Source organism: Heterodontus francisci, chromosome 31, assembly GCF_036365525.1.
Source record: "Heterodontus francisci isolate sHetFra1 chromosome 31, sHetFra1.hap1, whole genome shotgun sequence".
Classification (NCBI taxonomy): domain Eukaryota; kingdom Metazoa; phylum Chordata; class Chondrichthyes; order Heterodontiformes; family Heterodontidae; genus Heterodontus; species Heterodontus francisci.
Window position 1 is genome coordinate 20097600 of NC_090401.1, and position 23000 is coordinate 20120599.

The 23000-nt window shown below is 42.8% G+C and overlaps 1 protein-coding gene across 1 annotated transcript in view; it reads left to right on the forward strand.

Annotated features, from left to right (window-relative positions):
* Positions 1-211: 211 nt before the first annotated feature.
* The window catches only part of LOC137347086 (ephrin type-A receptor 7), a 610086-nt gene continuing 587297 nt past the window's right edge, over positions 212-23000 (forward strand). The window contains exon 1 of the mRNA XM_068011156.1: positions 212-334. Coding sequence (XP_067867257.1) covers positions 244-334 — 91 coding nt within the window. The 5' untranslated portion in view covers positions 212-243. The remainder of the gene's footprint in view (positions 335-23000) is intronic.

Sequence of the window (23000 nt, forward strand, 5' to 3'; positions counted from 1 at the left end):
CATTGGCCGCTTGAGTCGTCAATCACGCCTCACCACCCCTTTCTCCGGAGCACTCTGCTTTCTCCTCGTTGCTAATATTGGAGCAGATACGGGAATATAATAAAATATAAGAACGAGGGGGTGACAGTGCCGACCTTGAGCTAACTGAGGAAAACAACACCACAACATATATATATATATATATAAAATAGTTAAACTGAGGGAGCTGGTGTTGGAAGAGAAGTGTCGGGATAGGAATTTAAAATGACTTTAGTGTGGACCGCTCGCCCGCGCTACTGCTGCCTCGTCCTCCTGAACTTTCTCCTGTACAGTCACCGGATCGCCGCTAATGAAGGTGAGCAACCGGCTAGAGTGCTATGGGGGGTGGGGATAGAGGGAGAATATAACCGGGGAGAGCAAGGGGAAATTCGGGGGGGAAGAAACCCTGGCTCCAGTGTTGAGTGAGTGTATGGTCCGCAGTATTCTCACACTAAAGTCTGTGAGTTGGGGGTGACCTGTTTCCCCCACCTCTCCCTGCTATTGTCCACGTTCCTCAGACTCTTACCTGCACAACAGGGCAGCTTGATAAAGTGTGTGTGAATTCACAAGACCGGGGCTATATTACATTTAGAGTGGATGTACAGTATTTTAACGTCTGTTTTAACCTTGTTTTAGCCGCTGTGTTTGTATGTCTGAGTATGTGTGACAAGACACTCTTATGAGAAGATTTATTTTTTTTCAGATTTGAGCAGATGGAGAACTTGTGCTGCTTAGCGAACATTCTCCTAGCATCTTGAAAATCGAAACATCTTGCATTTCTGAATGCTCCTGATATATTTCTCTCCTGTAAAGCAAGCCAGATTGGGGTGTAGCTCGCAATGTATGAAGGGCTTTTCTTTGCCAATTTGCTCAGAGTCCAGTGAGCGGGAGAGATTCCTCATTCCTGTAGAGTGGGGCGATATTTAAAGGGAAAACTCAATCAGCAGAAATGTTTGTTGGAACGGATTTCTTTCGGAGTACCCGTAATACAGCAATTGAGTCAGTGACAGAAATGTGATGGTCGGGGTGGGTGGTCATGGAAAGGGTTAAATCTGAAACTTCGGTCTTTTTCCGGTCAGAGGTGACTTTTGCATCCTGTCAAAATGTACATAATGTAAATCAGTTCTTTTGTCTCCAAAGACCCATTAAATTTGAGAGCTGGCAGATGAATAGATGAGAAAAGAGATACTAACCCCTCTCGTCATCTGCTGTTTAATATCAGTGTAGGATGTTTTTTTTTTCTTGTGCAAAATACGTTGTTTCACTTGCAAGCATCGTCTTCCCCATTTGTGTGTTGGATTTGCTTTGCATATTGAGTTATATTATATGATTGTTGCTGATTTGGCCAGGCATGTTTGTGTTGTTGACCATGTATCTTTCACCCCGTGCCGATTCGGAAACTAAGCGCTATTAAGAATAGCTGTGATCAATCAGTCTGTTCAAACAACACTGGAAATAAGGCTCAGCCCCGGAGACAGGTGCTAGTGATCCATTGATAACCAGCAACAGAGATCCAAGAACAGAGCCAGACTAAGGACAGTTAATGATTCAATTACACTACGTGTCATTTTCAAACACCGTGGACATTCATTATTGTTAAGGGCAGGGGGAACAACTTTCTTTGAAGAAACCTTTAGGAAATGGTGATTGAGGAAGAGGGAGGAAAGTTAGCTTCCTACAAATTGTTAGTTTAATTTCTAAACAACAAACTTCAGTGCCTTATTTAGATGTTCCAGTCCAATGTCCTTTGACCCAGTGCCTCACAGAATAGAGAATAAAAAGTATTCTAGTTAGGCACCCATATTGAATGCTTTGCACTTGATGCACCTTGGGGTGTTTTTATTTCTTCTCAAACCATCTTTCTGAATATGTAAACATCAACAAATTATCTTATGTTGTTTTAAGCTGGTGCTGTAGTCTTATTTTAGATGTGTTGATCAAAATAGTGTGTGTGTGTTTATACAAAAAGGACAAATCCTGCAATCTCACCAGGGCCCCTAATGATCAGCACTCAATAGGTGAAAATATTACACATTTCTGTACCAGCACCAGATGCACAATAACCGATACTGAACAGCTCGTGGTATATCTCCACTGTTGGAGGATGAAGATGGTGGTATTTCGGTAGGAGCGAAAGCAATTACATAGCCTGCACCCTTTCCAAATTGAGCAGAGCAGAGCCCTGTGCTTAGCACGCTGAAGCACACACCAAGATCTCTGCTGGCAGGCGAAATGCACCTGCAGAGTTCTGCTTACTAGCCTCCAACTGCGAGTGACTTTTATTTTTTTTTGAGTTAGGAAAGACTTGACTGCCCCTCCAGTCCTTTGCTATCTTAAACTGTAAACAACAAAAAGTCTCTTGGTGGAAGACTGTTATCGTTAAAGTTTCCAAGTTCAGTTTCATGCTGGCTGCAGCTATGTCTGCAGATGGCCTCTCACTACTAGAAAAGTGTTGAACTGATGTAATACCAGTACAGTCATACTGCCCATCTTGCATGGGTATTGCATGAAAGCCGCTTCTCATCAGCATGCTCTCGAATGACCCCATTGCTACAACATGAATTACATAGAATTTACAGCACAGAAACCAGCCCAACTGGTCCATACTTCATGTGTCTCTTCCTACCTTACTTCATCTCATCTCACCTTACCAGCATATCCTTCTATTCCTTTCTCCATTAAGTCCTTGTCTGGCTTCACCTTAAATATCTCTGCTATTTGCCTCAACTGCTTCCTTGTGGTAATGAGTTTCATATTCTCACCACTCTGGGTGAAGACATTCCTCCTGAATTCTTTATTGGATTTATTAATGACTATTATATTTCTGACCCCTAGTTCTGGTCTACCCCACGAGTGAAAATATCTTCTCCACATCTATTTTATCAAACCCTTTCATAATTTTAAAGACCTGTATTGCAGAAAAGAGCCCCTGCCTGTTCAATCTTTCCTGATAATTCTAACCTCTCGGAGTTGATGTGACTGGAGAACACACATGCAGGTCATATTATTGTCCTTTCAGTGTACATTATTAGACTGTAATAATATCTTTACATTTGGCCAGATGGTCTTAATAAACCTTAAATTCTCTGCTGATTCACATCCACATCATTCAGTTCCTGTTGGGATGGACGCTGACAGATCCTTTCAGCCCAGTGGCTGTCGTGCATTTCTCACAGCTTCCCTCTGAATATATGCAGCACTTATTCTGCGTCATTATTCTCAGCTTTGCATGTTCCAGACTGTTTTGCATCTGTGCTATTGACTCGTTCCAGTAATGCATTCCTTTATCCCAAGAGGCAGTGCTTATACAAACTGTCAGCTCCACTTGCTCGGTTTATTTTCATGTGCAAATTTGCGTCTTTTTCTGTCTACATATTTTCAGCTGTTTGTTTTTGCATGTCGTTGCAGAATAATAAATTGTACAAATCTCAGCACAGAGAGAGGACATTTAATTCATGTTGCCTGTGCCATTGCTAACTCTAACTCTGAGCTGGGCATTTTAAATCCCATTTCCCTGCATTTTACACATGTGCTTTAATATTTTTTTTCTTCCAAGCGTTCATCTAAACTCCCTCTTAAAATGTCAGCCTTGGCTCTACGGAAAGCACTCTTACCTCTGAGTTAAAAGGTCATAGGTTCACGTCTCACTCCAGAGAGTTGAGCACATAATCTGGGATGATGCTTGCTGTGAAGTACTGAGGGAGTGCTGCACTGTTGGAGGTGCCATTTGTTGGATGTGTCTGCTCTCTTGGATGGATAGAAAAGATCCTAGAGCACTATTTGAAGAGCAAGTCATTTTTCACCAGTGGCCTGGCCAATGTTTATCCCACAATCAATACCAAAGACAGATGATCTCATTTCCTTCATTGTTCTTTGTGGGTCCTTACTGTGCAGAAATTGGCTGCTGCATTTCCTACACAATGACTACACTTCAAATGTATTTCAGTAATTGTAAGGTGATTTGGAAAGTCCCGAGGTTGTGAAAAGTGCTATGTAAATGCAGGCCTGTCTTTTCTTTAATTGTCATATTAATTTGGTTTCAGTAGCCACTTGTGTTAGTAAGTTGCATATAAGCATAATCAAAGTTACATATCCAATCAATTATCATTAAACAAGGTAGCTCCAACAACACTCAAGAAGCTCGACGCCATTCAGGACAAAGCAGCCCGCTTAATTGACGCTCCATCCACCACCTTCAACATTCACTCCCTCCACCGCTGACGCACAGTGGCAGCAGTGTGCACCATCTACAAGATGCACTGCAGCAACACACCAACACTCTGTCGGCAGCACCTTCCAAAATCGTGACCTCTGTCACCTGGAAGGTCAAGGGCAGCAGATGTAAATTCCCCACACGATCCTGACCTGGAACTAAATCACTGTTCCTTTACTGTCAATGGGTCAAAATCCTGGAACTCCCTTCCGAACAGCACTGTGGGTGTACCTACACCCCGAAGACTGCAGCAGTTCAAGAAGGCAGCTCACCACCACATTCTCAAGGGTAATTAGGGATGGGCAGTAAATGCTGGCCGAGCCAGCAACACCCATATCATATGAATGAATTTTTTTAAAAATGGAATGAATCACAGAATAATACAGTGCAGAAAAGGCTCTTCGGCCCATCGAGTCTGCACCGATGCATTAAAACACCTGACCTGTCTACCTAATCCCATTTGCCAGCACTTGGCCCATAGCCTTGAATGTTATGACGTGCCAAGTGCTCATCCAGGTGCTTTTTAAAGGATGTGAGGCAACCTGCATCTACCACCCTCCCAGGCAGGGCATTCCAGACCGTCACCACCCTCTGGGTAAAAAAAGTTCTTCCTCAAATCCCCCTTAAACCTCCCGCCCCTCACCTTAAACTTGCGACCCCTCGTAACTGACCCTTCAACTAAGGGGAACAGCTGCTCCCTATCCACCCTGTACATGCCCCTCATAATCTTGTACATCTCAATCAGGTCACCCCTCAGTCTTCTCTGCTCCAGCAAAAACAACCCAAGCCTACCCAACCTCTCTTCATAGCTTAAATGTTCCATCCCAGGCAACATCCTGGCGAATCGCCTCTGCACCCCCTCCAATGCAATCACATCCTTCCTATAATATGGCGACCAGAATTGCACACAGTACTCCAGCTGTGGCCTTACCAAAGTTCTGTACAACTCCAACATGACCTCCCTGCTTTCGTAATCTATGCCTCGATTGATAAAGGCAAGTGTCCCATATGCCTTTTTCACCACCCTATTGACCTGCCCTTCTGCCTTCAGAGATCTATGGACAAACACGCCAAGGTCCCTTTGTTTCTCGGAACTTCCCAGTGTCAGGCCATTCATTGAATACTTCCGTGTCACATTACTCCTTCCAAAGTGTATCACCTCACACTTTTCAGTGTTAAATTCCATCTGCCACTTTTCTGCCCATTTGACCATCCCGTCTATATCTTCCTGTAACCTAAGACACTCCACCTCACTGTTAACCACTCGGCCAATCTTTGTGTCATCTGCGAACTTACTGATCCTACCCCCCACATTGTCATTTATATAAACGACATAGATGACAAACAATAGGGGACCCAGCACAGATCCCTGTGGTACGCCACTGGATACTGGCTTCCAGTCACTAAAACAGCCGTCTGTCATCACTCTCTGACTCCTACAGCTAAGCCAATTTTGAATCCACCTTATCAAGTTACCTTGTATCCCATGTGCATTTGCTTTCTTGATAAGTCTCCCATGTGGGACCTTGTCAAAGGCTTTGCTGAAATCCATGTAAACTGCACTACCCTCATCTACACACCTGGTCACATGCTCAAAAAATTCAATCAAATTTGTTAGACATGACCTCCCTCTGACAAAGCCATGCTGACTATTCCTAATCAAATTTTGCCTCTCCAAGTGGAGACAGATTCTCTCCTTCAGAATTTTCTCCAATAATTTCCCGACCACTGACGTGAGACTCACTGGTCTGTAGTTCCCTGGCTTATCTCTACAACATTTCTTAAATAGTGGGACCACATTAACTGTTCTCCAGTCCTTTGGCACCTCTCCCGTGGCCAGAGAGGAATTAAAAATTAGGGTCAGAGCCCCTGCAATCTCCACCCTCGCCTCCCACAGCATCCTGGAACACAAATCGTCTGGACCTGGAGATTTGTCCACTTTTAAGCCTTCCAAAACCTCCAATACCTTGTCGCTCCCTATGACAATTTGCTCAAGAACCTCACAGTCACTCTCTGAGTTCCATATCTACATCCTCATTCTCTTGGGTGAACAGATGTGAAGTATTCATTCAACACCCTACCAATGTCCTCTGGCTACACCCAAAAATTTCCCCCTTGGTACCTAATGGGTCCTACTCATTCCCTGGTTATCCTCTTCCCATTGATATACTTATAGAATATCTTGGGATTTCTGTAGTCTACTAATGCTTCCATTGATTTGCTCTCCTTGTATTTGCTAAAAGCCTCTCTTTTCCTTCTCATCGTACCTTGAATGCTTCTGGTCATCCATGGTTCTCTGGGCTTATTGCTCCTACCTATTACCCTAGAGGGAACATGTTGGGCCTGTACCCTCCCCATTTCCTTTTTGAATGCCCCCCACTGCTCTTCTGTAGATTTCCCGACAAGTAACTCTTTCCAGTCTACCTTGGCCAGATCCTGCCTTATTTTACTAAAATTCGCTCTCCCCCAATCCAAAACCTGTTTTTGCAACTTGTCTATTTCTTTCTCCATAACAAGCTTAAATTGTACCATGTTGTGGTCGCTATCACCAAAATGATCCCCCACCAACACATCAACCACCTGTCTGGCTTCATTCCCCAGAATTAGGTCCAGCACTGCATCCTCCCTTGTTGGATCCTCTACATATTGAGCTAAAAAGTTCTCCTGTATACATTTTAAGAACTCCACTCCATCTAAGCCCTTAACACGATGCCTGTCCCAATTAATGTTGGGAAAGTTGAAATCACCTAATATAATTACCCTAATATATAACATAATATATCACCTAATATAATTAATGTCCTGTGTTCATCTAATTTGGCCTGAAGGCTAGATTTCAGTTGAGAGGATGGTGTTTCTGGTGCTATCTGTTCTTGCATCTGGATTTTACTTGTACTGCAGATTAGATTAAAGTGGGAAAGAGGACAAATGCATCAAAAGATTGGTGGCTCGTTTGGTAATTGCATTGTGTTGAGTGGACCTGAGCAATGTAAATCAGGACAATCTGGTGTCATGCAATATAAGTTGTTTTCCCTTACATTGTTTATTCTTGCAAATTGTCCTGATGAGTGCAAGACGAAAAGCTTTGACAACATTCAACCCTAAAATTCTACAATTGGGATCAAACCAAGGAAACTTAGCTGTTCATCCTCCTCACCATCTGGAGCTTCAGTAAACAACTTCCTCATGTGCTCTGCAACTAACTGTATATAGGCTTGGTAGTATACTCAATGTAGTGAAATAAAATATCGTCAATAAGAAGCATGTAAACATAGTATTAACTACTTTTTTTGTCTCCAATTGTCTTCTACCCTGGAGGCAGTGATTCATACTAGGGACAATACCATAGGTACTTCTCAAGAAGCCATTACCCAAGAGAGTGACCTAATTTTTCTGATTATACCAATGGAAACACATGAATTTTAGATAGGTTACTGTTGGCATTAAAATTGGGAAATCTTGGCCAGTAAATGTTATCCGGTGACTTGACTGGGGTGGGGGGGGGGGGGGGGGGATCATAATACGGGCCAAAATACACACTTTCAAAAAGGTGTCAGTAGTCAACAAACAAAAGTGGCAATCCTGTTGATTGGAAAAAAGAACAACCAGAGTTCTTGTGTTTGATCATTATTAAACAGTCTCTTTTGGAAAGTGACTGTGTGAATGCTGGAAAGGACATGTTTTGGATTGGTTCTGTCGCCAGCTCCCATGTTGGAGTCATTTGCCAACACTGACAGATGGGCTCATATGTCATTGGGTGATGTGGAACCAAATTCTATCATGTGTTTGGGGCTTCAGGAGAAGAGGCAAAATATATTGCTGAAAATGATAGACCTTGTGCGTTTTTTAAATTTATCAGTAAGATGTAGATTTGTTTTTCCAATGTGTGTGATTCAGTATGTGGCATGGTACAAAGAGCAAAACACTGCAGATGCTGGAAATCTAAAATAAAAAGAATGCTGGAACTCATCAAGTCAGCCAGCATCTGTGTGGAGACAAACACAGTTAATGGCTTGCATTTTTTGGTCAGCAGCAAACTAACGATGCTAGCCATTGATTACACTTACACTTGCCCACAGACTTTCTGTGGGCTTTTACACTACGATTAAAGAGTCAAAACATTGACTTGTCCTCGATAGAATATCTGGGATCTGTGTGCATAGGGAGAGCAATGTTGAGTCCCTTTAACCAATCATATTAAAAAATGCTTACTGATATATGCAACCCAAACTGGGAAGTGTAAGTCAGAATATTTAATTCAATGTGAAATCATGTACAGAAAGTGAAAGAGAGGGAAAGAAAGATGGGATTCAAAGAGAGAGAGATAAGTGAAAGCATTTTTTAAAAATTACATTTTGTTTTTTTTTTAATCTCCAGAGCAAACTAAAAATCTGAAGGAATGAGTCTCCACACTTATAAATGTTAATTATCAGTACTAGAGAGGATGTTTCACAGTAGTTAAGATGTATCACACCAGTTTAAAAAAAAAACCTTGTACTTGAATGGACAAGCTCTAACATTTTCTGGCATGTTTAATGGATATGTAGCGTGTATGTATCCCAACCCCACACCCTTCATGTGTTTGAATGCTGAGTGTCTCTGTGAGGTGGAAGAGTGGGAAAATTGGACAGCAACATCCTGATTTCTGTGTTTAACTGCATATATATGAATGCTGGAATTTGCTATCCAATTTACTTAATAATGGTGAACACTGTTAGGTTGTTGATCTGAGGCTTTCATCAGAACCCTCAGGCTTCAGGTCAAATGTTGACTCTGTTTCTCCACTATTGCTGCCTGACCTTTCTGTACCATGGTGCTACTGAGTGTGTGGTGGACCTGCTCCTGCCCTCTGCCAGTGTCACTGTGCTGTTAACCATTAGGTGGCATGCAACTATGGATTGGCAACTGGCTTCCTTTCAACCTCCCCAACTAATACTCAGCAGAGTGGCACAGCCAGCAGGTTTATCTTTCGATGCTGTGCACTGGTGCTACAATATACTGTGCCACCACACTGCTCTCGGGAGCTATTTTAACTGGATATTAAAGTCTGAAGTTCTAGCATTACTTTGCAGAATGATAGTGAACAGCATCCCTGATTTTAATGTGACATTTAATTGGATGCTCAAAGTTTCATGCTGTAAATTTGACCAACAGAATTTTCAATCAAAGATATTTGACTAAATGATCAATAAAGATGCACTGGAAATAACTTATTTCAATGTTAATTTCAAGTTTACTTTATCTGAAAGATTCAAAGGTATTGGACTGCTCTGAAGGGTGTAGTTCAAGATTATGTGAAAAGTTGAAAAAGCTTAACGCAATCCAACAGTCAACATGGTTTTGTGAAAGGAAAATCATGTTTGCTAATTTGCTAGAGTTCTTTTGAGGATATGATGAGCAGAGTTGATAAAGGGGAACTTGTAGATGTCGTATACTTGGATTTCCAGAAGGCATTCAATAAGATGCCACATAAAAGATTATTGCACAAGTTGGGAGCTCACGGTATTGGGGGTAATGTATTAGCATGGATTGAGGATTGTTTAACTCACAGAAGACAGTCCTAGGGCCTCAATTATTTGCTATCTATATTAATGACTTGGAGGAGGGGGCAGAGTGTAATATATTCAAATTTGCTGACGATACAAAGTTAGGAAGGAGGGCATGTTGTGATGAGGACATAAGGAATCTGCAAGGTGATATAGAGAGGTTGAGTGAGTGGGCAAAAACTTGGCAGATGTGGTTTAATGTAGGAAGAATCAAGAAGTAGACTATTATTTAAATGGAGAGAGACTCCAAAAAAAGTGCAGGACCGAGGGATCTGGGTGTTCTTGTGCAAGAAACACACACAGTTAGCATGCAGGTGCAGCAAGTAATTAAGAAGGCAAATGGAATTTTGGCCTTGCTAAGGGGTTGGAGTTTTAAAAATAGGGAAGTCTTGTTACAACTGTACAGGGTTTTGGTGAGGCCGCACCTGGAGTACTATGTACAGTTTTGGTTCGCGTATTTAAGAAAGGATATACTGGCATTGGAGGGCAGTTCAAAAGAGATTCACGAGGCTGATTCCTGGGATGAAGGGGTTGACTTATCAGGAATGGCTAAACAGGTTAGACCTATATTCATTAGAGTTTAGAAGAATGAGGAGTGATCTTATTGAAACGTACAAGATTCTGAGGGGGCTTGACCGGGTAGATATTGAGAAGATGTTTCCACTAATGGGGGAATCTCGAGCTAGGGGACATAGTTACAGGATTCAGAATTCACAGAAGACACTCATTTAAAACTGAAATGCAAAAGAATTTCTTCTCTCCGATGGGAGTGAATGTCTGGAATTCTCTACCCCAGAGAGTTGTGGAGGCTAGATCACTGAAAGTATTTAAAGAGGAGGTAGCTAGATTTTTGAAATACTGGGGAGTTGAGGGCTATGAGGAGCTGGCACAAAGAGGAGTTGAGGTCTGGGGCAGATCAGCCATGATCTTATTGAATGGCAGGGCAGGCTTGAGGGGGCAAATGGCCTTCTCCTCCTATTTCTTATGTTCTTCTGTTTAATTTAGAGTTGATAATTAACATAAGTCACTGGAACTTTTGGTTTTATGAATATAAGTGGTTCTGTGTATGAATCCATCTCACAGAACGACAAATAATTTTATTAACACACTGTCAGGTTGCATTATTTGCCTGTCAGATGTCACTCAATCGCCACAGAAGCCAGCATTCAATTTAAAACTTTGATTAAAAAGAAATACATTCATTTGGACAAAATGAGTTATGAAATTAAAGTGCTGACATACTTCAGCTCCATTGCACTGTATTAATAGTGGACCCTTGTATGCTGTTACAACTCATGGATTTGACTGGATGTAGCTCCTGCCTGCCTTGCATTGCAGAATTCCTTCAAGGAATGGACCTGTAATATGAACCTAAGGCAGTGTGGCATCTACCTTTCTTGTGTAGAGAAGGGAGGGGTGAGTAGGCAGTTGGAGTTCGCCATGTTAGAGACACAAGCCACCGCACACATTGAGTTACTATTAAGGGCTGTCACCAAGGTTGAAGCTCCCAGCATTGATTGTGCTGCAAAGTAGAGTTTGTAACCTGAGACTTTATATTGTCCTGTTAATGGATACAAAAGGAATACTTGCATTTGCATAGTGCCTTTCACAACCTCAGATTTATCGAAGTACTTTACAGCAAATGAAGTACTTTGGAAGTGTAGTCATTGTTGTAATGTAGTAAACGCGCCAGCCAATTTGTACACAGCAAGCTCCCACAAACAGCAATGTGATGATGAGGGAATGGTCTGTTTTTGTGATGTTGATTGAGGGATACAGCTACAGGAGAAATGCCGCGAACAACAGATGCCCCTCTACGTTGCTTTTATTGATCTCACCAAAGCCTTTGACCTCGTCAGCAGACGAGGTCTCTTCAGACTACAGGCAAAGATCGGATGTCCACCAAAGCTACTAAGTATCATCACCTCATTCCATGACAATATGAAAGGCACAATTCAGCATAGCGGCACCTCATCAGACCCCTTTTCCTATCCTGAGTGGCGTGAAACAGGGCTGTGTTATCGCACCTACACTGTTTGGGATCTTCTTCCCCCTGCTGCTCTCTCGTGTGTTCAAGTCTTCAGAAGAAGTAATTTTCCTCCACGCAAGTTCAGGGGGCAGGTTGTTCAACCTTGCCCATCTAAGAGCGAAGACCAAAGTACGGAAAGTCCTCATCAGGGAACTCCTCTTTGCTGACGATGCTGCATTAACTTCTCACACTGAAGAGTGCCTGCAGAGACTCATCGACAGGATTGCGGCTGCCTGCAACGAATTTGGCCTAACCGTCAGCCTCAAGAAAACGCACATCATGGGACAGGACGTCAGAAATGCTCCATCCATCAATATTGGCGACCATGTTCTGGAAGTGGTTCAAGAGTTCACCTACCTAGGCTCAACTATCACCAGTAACCTGTCTCTCGATGCAGAAATCAACAGGCGCATGGGAAAGGCTATGTCCAGACTGGCCAAGAGAGTGTGGGAAAATGGCACACCGACACGGAACACAAAAGTCCGAGTGTATCAAGCCTGTGTCGTCAGTACCTTGCTCTATGGCAGTGAGGCCTGGACAACGTATGTCAGCCAAGAGCGACGTCTCAATTCATTCCATCTTCGCTGCCTCCGGTGAATTCTTGGCATCAGGTGGCAGGACCATATCTCCAACAGAGAAGTCCTCAAGGCGGCCAACATTCCCAGCATATACACCCTACTGAGCCAGCAGCGCTTGAGATGGCTTGGCCATGTGAGCCGCATGGAAGATGGCAGGATCCTGAAGGACACATTGTACAGTGATCTCGTCACTGGTATCAGACCCACTGGCCGTCCATGTCTCCGCTTTAAGGACGTCTGCAAATGCGACATGAGGTCCTGTGACGTTGATCACAAGTCGTGGGAGTTAGTTGCTAGTGATTGCCAGAGCTGGCGGGCAACCATAAAGGCGGGGCTAAAGTGTGGCGAGTCGAAGAGACCTAGCAGTTGGCAGGAAAAAAGACAGAAGCGCAAGGGGAGAGCCAACTGTGTAACAGCCCCGACAACCAATTTTATCTGCAGCACCTGTGGAAGAGTCTCTCACTCTAGTATTGGCCTTTATAGCCACTCCCAGGCACTGCTTCACAAACCACTGACCGCCTCCAGGCACTTACCCATTGTCTCTCGAGACAAGGAGGTAAAAGAAGATAGAGGGATAAATATTGGCTAAGATGCTCCCCAGCTTTCAAAATAATGCTATGGAACTTTTTACATCCACCTGAGAGACCAGACAGGGTCATAGTTTAACTTTTCAACTGAAATACTGCACCTCCAACAGTGCAGCACTCCCCCAGTGCTGCACTGGAGTGTCAGCTGAAATTTTTGAACTCGAGGACCTGGAGTGGAACTTGAACCCACAACATTCTGACTTGGGTGAGACTGCTACCAACTGATCTACAGCTGGCACACAAACTATAGGACAATCCTACCCATTATGTAGTTGGCTGTTTGGGCACTGATCGTCCTGAAAATTGTCTCCATGGCTTGAGTTCAGGATTTCCACTGTGTTGCTCAAGAGGAGATGAGGGGAAGTAGAGGAGGAGGTACAGACTAGATGCTAAGCATGAACTGGGAGGAAAATGCAGTGTGAATTACCCTTCATCCTGTTGCACACGTCCCAAGTTTGGATTGGTATCTGTTGAAGCCTACTGGGGATGGAGAACAAAAGCTGGTGCGTTGAAGTTGGAGAGGGTGTGAGACTATCAAGGGTATTGAGGGTTACGGAACCAAGACCGGTAGATCGAGTTAAGATTTGGATCGGCCACGATCTAATTGAATTGTGGAAGAGGCTGGAGAAGCTGAATGACCTACTCCTGTTCCTATAGTGCCTTGTTGCACCATAGCAGTCATGGTATTGTGTTCCTTTTTATGAATGTGCAAAACCCATATAACTGCCATTTACTGGACTGACATTATACTTATCTGCTTTAAGGTCATCTGTTTATTCCACACTATTATACAGGTTCAACGCACTGTTGCTAAGATGTTTGTGTTTGGGCATATGATTTGATGCAAGTCAAAGCTGGGGGAATTGGGCAGAAGAGTGCTTCCATAGCACCAGTGATTCAATTATTTGAACCATTTTCTGAAATTGGATTGGTGTGCTTAGTGAATTATTGTGTGCAATATCCTTATGTAAGCGCTGCTACTTGCAATAAATGGTTCGTTTATGTGCATTGAATAAAATGAAGTTTAAACAGCATTGTGAACCATTTGTGGGTTGAAAATTGGACTAAGTGTGTATTAAATGATAGATCAACAAGTAAAAGATAACAGAGAATTACTAGCTACTGTTTTTTTTATGAGTCTGTGACTGTAACGTGGGAGTGCTTTCAGTGTATTGTAATTCCAGCATGTTGCATTGCAGAGTTGTACGATGAGGGTTCACCCGAGTAATTGATAACCAATTTCTGATCTGAGCAGTACCTGGGAAAGCTTCCACTCCCACCACAGGGAAATTATCAGCCGAGAGTCACCTGCTGTGTGGGTTGCTGTCGTCACTGTAATAGCCTACAGGTCACATCCCTGGACAAGTACAGACATTTCTCTTTTTTTTTTAAAAAAAGACAGCACCTCTAACAGTGCAGCACTCACTCAGTACTGCAACTGGATTGTTGGCCTTGATTTTTATTTTTGTGTTCAAGCCCTGGACTGGGACTTGAAGCCAGAACCTTGTGACTTAGAAGCAGGAGTGCTATCAACCAAGCCACAGCTATCTTTATTTCATCCTAGTAAATCACAGAAGATGGTTATTGTTTCTGGTACTCTGCTATTCCTCTTGTGTTTCTCTCTTTTCAGTTCTCTCAGCTTCTATCTCCTTTTAACTCTTATTTTTGCTTCACTCTGTGCTTACCTTTTTCTTTCCATTCCAATGGGAGCTGGTGGTGGGATTTATTTGTGTGTGGTCAGGAAAGGAGCCATTGATCGATGATTTAAGGTGGAGGCTGTGGGGAATGTGTGGCCCTCAGTGAGTTCCTTCCTTCCTCAGTTACTTGTGCTTTCTCACACTTTCCTCCCTCCCATCACAGCCCCTATCCCTCCACCTTCACACTACTCATTCCCTTTTTCTAACACTCCCTCATTTCCATCACAACCTGAACCCCTTCCTGTTTGAACACACGCTCATCCTGCCTTCCCCCATGCACCATTGTCACTCACTTCATTTTTAACTCCTCTTCTGCAGTACACACCCTGCACCCCCACCCCTGTTCTCCACACCCCCCCCCCACCATTCACTTCCCCCGAGGATAGATTCTAGAGATCCATCTCACCCTCACCTTTCCTTTTCCCTTCAATCTGTTTCCCTTAACAAGGCTTTGCTCGCTTTCAAAATTCAACTTGTGCTTTATTAACAAAAACAAATCAAATTAGAGCTAGAGAAAACACTATCTGCCTCTCTCTCCTCCTCCCTGTTCCAGCTTTTCTTTTCTCGCTGACACCTGTCTGTCCAATTCCCCACTTTTTAAAACATGTATGAAATCAGAACACTCATTTATTTCTCTCACATTATATTGTATTTTTTTAAAAAGGAATCCTATTAAAGTTTTTGAAATTTGTCCTCTTGTTTTTCAAAATTTTTTTTTTATAAGAAAAGCCACCGAGCAGAAAGTGCCAAGAAGTAAAGAAAAATATCTGGATATTACAGATGCCTGGTCATGATGCCTCCTGAAACCTTAGGAGCACTGCACCTTCTGCTTAGAGACTGAGTGAGTGGACAAAACTATGGCAGCTGGAGTTCCGTAGAGGGAAGTGAGAGGTTATCCACTTGAAATCAGGAAGCATATTTTCCTCACACAATGTAGTTAAAAGGCTGTAGATGCTGGGTCACTTGATCTTCAAGATTGAGATTGAAAGATTTTTGTTGGGTAAGGGTATGAAGGGATGCGGAGCAAACGTGGTTAAATTAGTGTTGACGCAAAGATGAACTGCGAACTAATTCAATTGAACAAACTCAATGGCCTCCTCTTGTTCCTCTGTACAGTCTCTCAACTCGGGCCAATAATATTACGTTTGAGCACAAGCTAGTGAGAGAGGCTGAGGACTGAGTAACTTTATGAGGTATTAAATATAGAAAATACATACAATTCAGTGGAGAAATGTAACCTTGTCATTGTGAAATTTGTATTTTAAAAAATATTTTGTTTGAATCTTTATTTTGGTTTTTCGAAATTTCAGTCACAGAGGAAAAAGGCAGTTGATTAAAATATTTTCAGAAATCATTTTAATGTAGTACTGATTAGATTTCACAAACTCAGGATACATTACTCTAATTATAACATACCATTGTGTATCACATTGTGACACCAAGCTAAGATGAAAATACTTATTGCAGCACCACCTAATGGGCTAACAGGCATTGCAGGTATTTATAATGTTTTATGAGTACATGTTCCATGTACCAAGATTAGTTAGTAAAAAAATTAGAATGGAAGCTGTCCTCCCAAATGGGAGGACCACAGGCCTGTTTCTGGGAAATCAATGAATGCCTTTGCTTAGAAGCACAACAAATTCAAAAGTTGCTCTATTGGTTGGAGCAGCTTATTTGAAATGTTAATGTATGTGGATATTTTTTTCTTAATTCATTCATGGGATGTGGGCATCATTGGCAAGGCCAGCATTTATTGTCAATTCCTAATTGCCCTTGAAAAGGTGGTGAGCTGCGTTCTTGAACCAGTGCAGTCCTGGGGGTGTCGGTACATTAACAGTGCTGTTGGGGGTGGGGGAGGGGGCGGTGGTGGTGGTTTCAGGATTTTGACCCAGTGACGGTGAAGGAATGGTGACATATTTCCAAGTCAGGATGCTGTGTTGCTTGGAGGGGAACTTGCAGTGGTGGTGTTCCCATGCATCTTCTGCCCTTGTCCTTCCAGGTGGTAGAGGTCGCGGGTTTGGAAGGTGCTGTTGGACGAGCCTTGGTGAGTTGCTGCAGTGCATCTTGTAGATGGTACACATTCCACCACTGACACACAGTGGTAGCAGGAAATGAATGTTGAAGGTGGTGGATGGGGTGCCAGTCAAGCGGGTTGCTTTGTCCTGGATGGTGATGAGATTCCTTAGTGTTGTTGGAGCTGCATCCATCCAGGCAAGTGGAGCGTATTCCATCACACTCCTGACTTGTGCCTTGTAGATGGTGGACAGGCTTTGGGGAGTCAGGAGGTGAGTGCTCACTGTAGAGTTCCCAGTCTCTGACCTGCTATTGTAGCCACGGTATTTATATGATTGGTCCAATTTAGTTTCTGGTCAATGGTAGCCCCCAGAATGTTTGGGTATTCAGTGATGGTAATACCATTGAATGTCCAGGGAAGGTGATCATTGCCTGGCACTTGCGTATTACGAATGTTACTTGCCACTTATCAGTACAAGCCTGAATGTTGTCCATGCATGCAGGCATGGACTGCTTCATTATCTGTGAAGTTGCAAATGAAACTTAACAATGTGCAGTCATCAGCAAGCATCCTCACTTCTGACCTTATGGAGGGAAAGTCATCGATGAAGCAGCTGAATATGGTTGTGCTTAGGACGCTACCCTGAAAAACTCCTGCAGCGATATTCTGGAGCTGAGATGATTGACCTCAACAACTGCAGCCATCTTTCTTTGTGCTGGGTATGACTCCAGCCAGTGGAGACTAACAGATTGACTTGGACACCATGGAATAATGTAAATATTGGGGACTCCATTGTAAGAGCAACCTCTGCCGAGGAAACTGTATGCAGAATTTGGCAGTATCCAAATATTAATGACCTCACGCCACAAGATGCAAGAACTATTAAACTGTTTGTAACACAAAAATAGGTCCTGTAGCATAAACCATAGCTCAAGCTGTTAAACTGCAATTCTGGTAAAAGTGTCTGAACTACATGGGTAAACTGAGTATTTCCAGCACTTTTTCTTTTTGTATTATGTGTAACTGGAGTTTGTTGTTCATATGCAATATCTCCTCTCTAATGTCTTCAAAGAGGCAAACTTCAATATTTCATTGCTCATCCGTAAGAAGTGATATTTCACAAAGGGCACGTTAGCCCTCTGTGGACTGATTTAAGTTTAATTTTATTTAAACATATCATTGATTATCTTTCTTGTCTTTTAACTTTGTGTGCTTTGTATCCTGTAAATGGGATCAAATGAAATTTAGTTTGCACTCATTCCTCTGACCCTGCAATACTTTGTATGTTTCCACATGAGGTGGGGTGGTGGGGTGAACATGTTGGGTGTTCCATGCATTGTTTCACTGAGCAATACGTAATGATTGGGGTCAATTGTGAACCCTGGGCACACTAACCTAAACAGGTCAAATGTAAAAGACAAAAGTTTTGCTTCATAGACTTGGTCGGCAATGAATAGAAGAACAAGAAAATAAATTGGAAGCTCAAACTCTGACAAGTACAATTTTCTTTTCAAAAAAAGGCTGTTAACTAATTTTGCCAAGTTCCTAACGAGTCTGTGTGGTGCTGATTTATGAAGGACTTTGAGTTCCTAAACAGCATATTGAAGAAAATTACATTTAGTTTTATGTTAGAAAAGAATGTGCACTAGAAATGAAGTGTTTTACATTCACTGTCGTTTTTTAAAAATCTTCTTGGTAATGTGTGCCTGGAGTTTTAGTTTCTGAGTGAAGAGATGTCTGGCTGCTGCAAGTTAGACCAGAAAAAGCAGTTAAGGTTGAAATCAATGGGAAAGCCACAAATGCTGGGAACCTGAAGTAAAGTTGGAGAACCCAGGAATGCAGAACAGGTCATCTAACATCTAAAAGAGATTTGGGTTAGTACGATGGTTGGGAGCTTCAGAACTGTTTTTGTTCAATGATAAGTGAGTCATGTGGATTTGATCTTTTCAGGTGTTGACTGCCCCTCTTCCCCGCACCCCTACATAAATTTACAGCAATTTTTGTTTCTTTCAGTTAAGATTCAGCCTGAATCTGGAAGTGTCGTAAAGTCGTTCTTCCTTCCAAATTTTTTTTTTGTGAGTGAGCTGGTGGTAGTGCAGTTTCACAGTTAACATCTGAAGGAGAGGATGTGTTTCTGAAACCAATCTGTTTTTGTAACAGTCGGAGAGCTGGTTTGATATGAATCTGCACTGGTGAGTTCTGGAAGCTTCTTGGGAGCAGGAGAACCATACTTTGCCAATTCCTAATAGATGATTCAATAGCTGTTTAACTGGGCTTGTGTTTTTTTTTGATTCATTCATGGGGAGGTGGGCGTTGCTGGCTAGGCCATCATTTATTGCCCATCCCTAATTGCCCTTGAGAAGGTGGTGGTGAGTTGCCTTCCTGAACCACTGCAGTCCATGTGAGGTAGGTACACCCACAGTGCTGTTAGGAAGGGAGTTCCAGGATTTTGACCCAGCGACAGTGAAGGAACGGCGATATAGTTGCAAGTCAGGATGGTGTGTGGCTTGGAGGGGAACTTGCAGGTGGTGGTGTTCCCATGCATTTGCTGCCCTTGTCCTTCTAGGTGGTAGAGGTCGTGGGTTTGGAAAGTGCTGTCTAAGGAGCCTTGGTGCATTGCTGCAGTGCATCTTGTAGATAATATATAATGCTGCCACTGTGCGTTGGTGGAGGGAGGGAGTAGTTGTGGATGGGTTGCTTTGTCCTGGATGGTGTCGAGCTTCTTGTGTTGGAGCTGCACCCATCCAAGCAAGTGGAAAGTATTCCATCACACTCCTGACTTGTGCCTTGTAAATGGTGGACATGCTTTTGGGGAGTCAGGATGTGAGTTACTTGCTACAGGGTTCCTAGCCTCTGACCTGCTCTTGTAGCCACAGTATTTATATGGCTACTTGAGTTCAGTTTCTTTGTTGCTCGAGATCATAAAATAAGAAACTAAGTTAAGGACAATAAGACCATTGTTACATATTGAGTCTGTGCATTTCTGACTAATACTATTTCTGTTATTTTCTTTATGGTTCAAGGTTATTTCTGAAAGTACTGATGGGGGCGGCCCTATGACATAAAGGTCCCAATGTTTATGCTGATTTAAGGCAGTCGTGCCTTCCCGTGGTGGGGGCTTTTCTGGGAGTCTTTGGCAAATAGGATCTGGAGATGGGTGAATTTTCCTCATTGCTGGCGTCTACAGATCTCTTCCCCTAGGAATGCTCCAGCCAGTCTCCGAAATAACTGCTGGAGCACAATTAAGTCCTGTCCAGTTGTTTTGAGTTATATGATTCCAGTTAGGGGGTGTGCCATATGGTTTAAGTAACCCTGCTGTTGGGTTGGAGGTGGGATGCTGGGGTGAAATATTAGCCATTGTTCCCATTTGTGTACCCTGGCCATCCTCCGTGAAATCAGTGTGAAATGACATTGGATCAGGACTGGATTGAACTTGGCCATGATGCCTTCCATGTCGGAATAGCCCATTAGCAGTTGCCATCAAAGGCCATGCATGATTAATGGCCACTTGGGTAAGACATGGCAGGAAGAGGAAAAACAAGGCCATTGGTTGTTCTGAGTGAATTTGAGCCTAATCTAATTGCTGTTGCTGAGTTTGCCTGAGACTATAAATAGAGCAATTGACATCAGCAGCAGCATTAAATATAATTGTAGTATGACTTCCTTCTTGGACGGAGCATCACGATCTGGGGCCTCTCTTAGAAATTGTAGAATTACTCATTGATCGTGATTTTTTTGTTGTTTGCACCTTGAATATTGGTAGTTGGAAGAAGTGACTGGAAGGACACTGAACATATTACGAGGGAGCTGTAATAACAGGCACACAATAGAGAGGAGATCATTACTGAAGCTCCCCCAAAGATAATGACCCTACATTCAATGCTAAAACTCAACCCAGTTTTCTGTTGTCTTCACTTGAACATTAAACAATTTTCTCATTTTGAACATTATTAATCATGCATTTGTTGGAACAGGAATGAGTTCTATCCCTGAATCTCTGGATGTGGCCCATTATTATTCATCTAGGCGGCTGGACTAATCTGGAGATGTGAGTTCAGATCCCACTATGACAGTTGAAGAATTTAAATTCAGATAACTAAATAAATCTGGAATTAAAAAAACTAATATGAATAATGGTGACCCTGAAACTATTAGATTGTTGTAAAAACCAAACACGTTCACTAATGTCCTTTAGGGAAGGAAACTGCCGCCCTTTACCTAGTCTGGACTACTTGTGACTCCAGACCAACAACAATGTGGTTGACACTTAGCTGTCCTCTGAAATGGCGCAGCAAGCCACTACCTTCTCGAGCAGTTAGGGATGTGCAATAAATGCTGGCCTTGCCAACGCTGTCCACGTCCCATGAATGAATTTTTAAAAAACTTCTGCTCGGTTCCCCCTCAGCTGTGGCTGCTGAGCCCAGTTGTATCACCTCTATCGCTACCCTAGTTGAGATTGGTAACTCATTGGTAAATGAAGGAAGGAACCTGAGACTTTCCTGGTCTGTAATTCCCAGTTCCACCCCACAGCAGGAATTTTCTCCCTTCCTCTCAAATGTTGACTCCTTACTGGGCTATCATTCCATAGGCAGTGGTTGTTCTCTGTGACCCCCTCATCATTATTGATGCGATAGTGAGTGGCGTGAGGCTATTTGACTGTGAGGCATCAGTTCCATTCTTGGCTGATATCTGCATACATGCACTTCTAGGGAGAGTCACTGGTTAACCTTGGGAATTGGGAACCTTCCTGGTCTCAGATGACCAACATCAGGCATGGGTTGTACTTATCTACTGAGCCAGTAGAGGGCCCCAGTGGTTGCTTCTTTACAAGTTTGTTTTGGGTAGTTTTAAGGTGTCAGGCAGAATGGACGTGTTCTTCATGGATATAAATCCAGTTTAAGTCAAGAAGCGAAGTATCTTTTAACTTGAAATTATATTTCCAAACACATACTATTTATTGGGAAAAAACAACATATCATACCAATTCTAAATTAGAGCTGGAAACTCTAGTTGTGATTGACGTGCAATAACTCAGTGATGCTCCAGTGTAATACACAGAAAAGCGACACACGCTCCACTTCATAAAATTTGATATGAATGCTGCCACCAGTGGGAGATATTGGAATGTGATAGTCATTAATCTATAATGGTCACATATGCAAAAAGAAATGTACAGGAAGAGGGCTATCGTGACGCTTATGAAAGTTCCAGTTATTGGAGGCCAATGAATAAGACACAGCTTCTAGAGGAAATTAAAGACGTGCTGAGATTTCGGTGCAACTCTTGTGTGCCTCTGAAGCTGTTTTTGTGGCATTGAATGTGGTGAGTTTCGTTGCCGGCATCAAACTGGATGCAGTTACAACGGTGATGGAAAAATAGGAACTGAAAGGCCAAGGTCCATCTTGCTCCACCTCTACCATCCTGGTATTCACATGATACAATGATAATGGAGCTGTTGACTAATCACAGCATCAATCTCTCATCAATTACTCCACAACGGACTTTGACATGACTCAAGGAAAACCCCAGTGCTGGAGACATTGGAGAATCGTAGCTTCAAAGTCACCTGTTTCTCCCAAGTATGCTAGATGTGACCATGTGGAGGTGAATCTAACAGTGGCATCCACTCAATTCACTGTACAGATATTCAATATTTACTAACAGAATTGATTTGGAGGGATACAGTTACTGTCTGGACTTCCCCTGAACTCCAGCTTCCATGTGTTTGTAACGGCTTTGATTGAGCCGAATGTATAAATGAGGTGGTCGCAACCAGGCTGATCTATTTTTCCCTGATTGGCTTTGAAACTTGCAGCTCTTGGCCTATGGTTTTGGTTGGGCTGTGATGCAGGAGATTCCCATCAGTCTGGGTAAAAGGATCCAGTGTCGGCTCAGCAGGTGGGCGGTGCAGAGTAGGTGGTATCCCACTGCTTCAAATAATGCTTGGGATCACACTTGTTCAGTTCAGGCCATGCTGAGTAGGAAGTGGTGTGGTCTGCCGAGGGCAGAGAGTCTGGACTGATACTGGTCCTGTTGAGAACTATTTCACAAGCACGAGGGGTCTGTTCCACTGCAATAAATGCTGAATTTTCACACCTGTTTGCTCTAGGCTCTAATCCCAGGAGGCACTGTTGGAACTGATTGCACGGCCAGTGATAAATTACATGAAAAATTACAATGTCATCGCATTTCTCTCGGGTCCCTGAAAGAAAGAAAAGACTTGCATTTCTGTAGAAGCTTTTTATGTTGGATGCAACATAAATGAGACGCGTGGAGTTCAGTTGATTGACTATCTCAAACAGGTTTATTAGACAT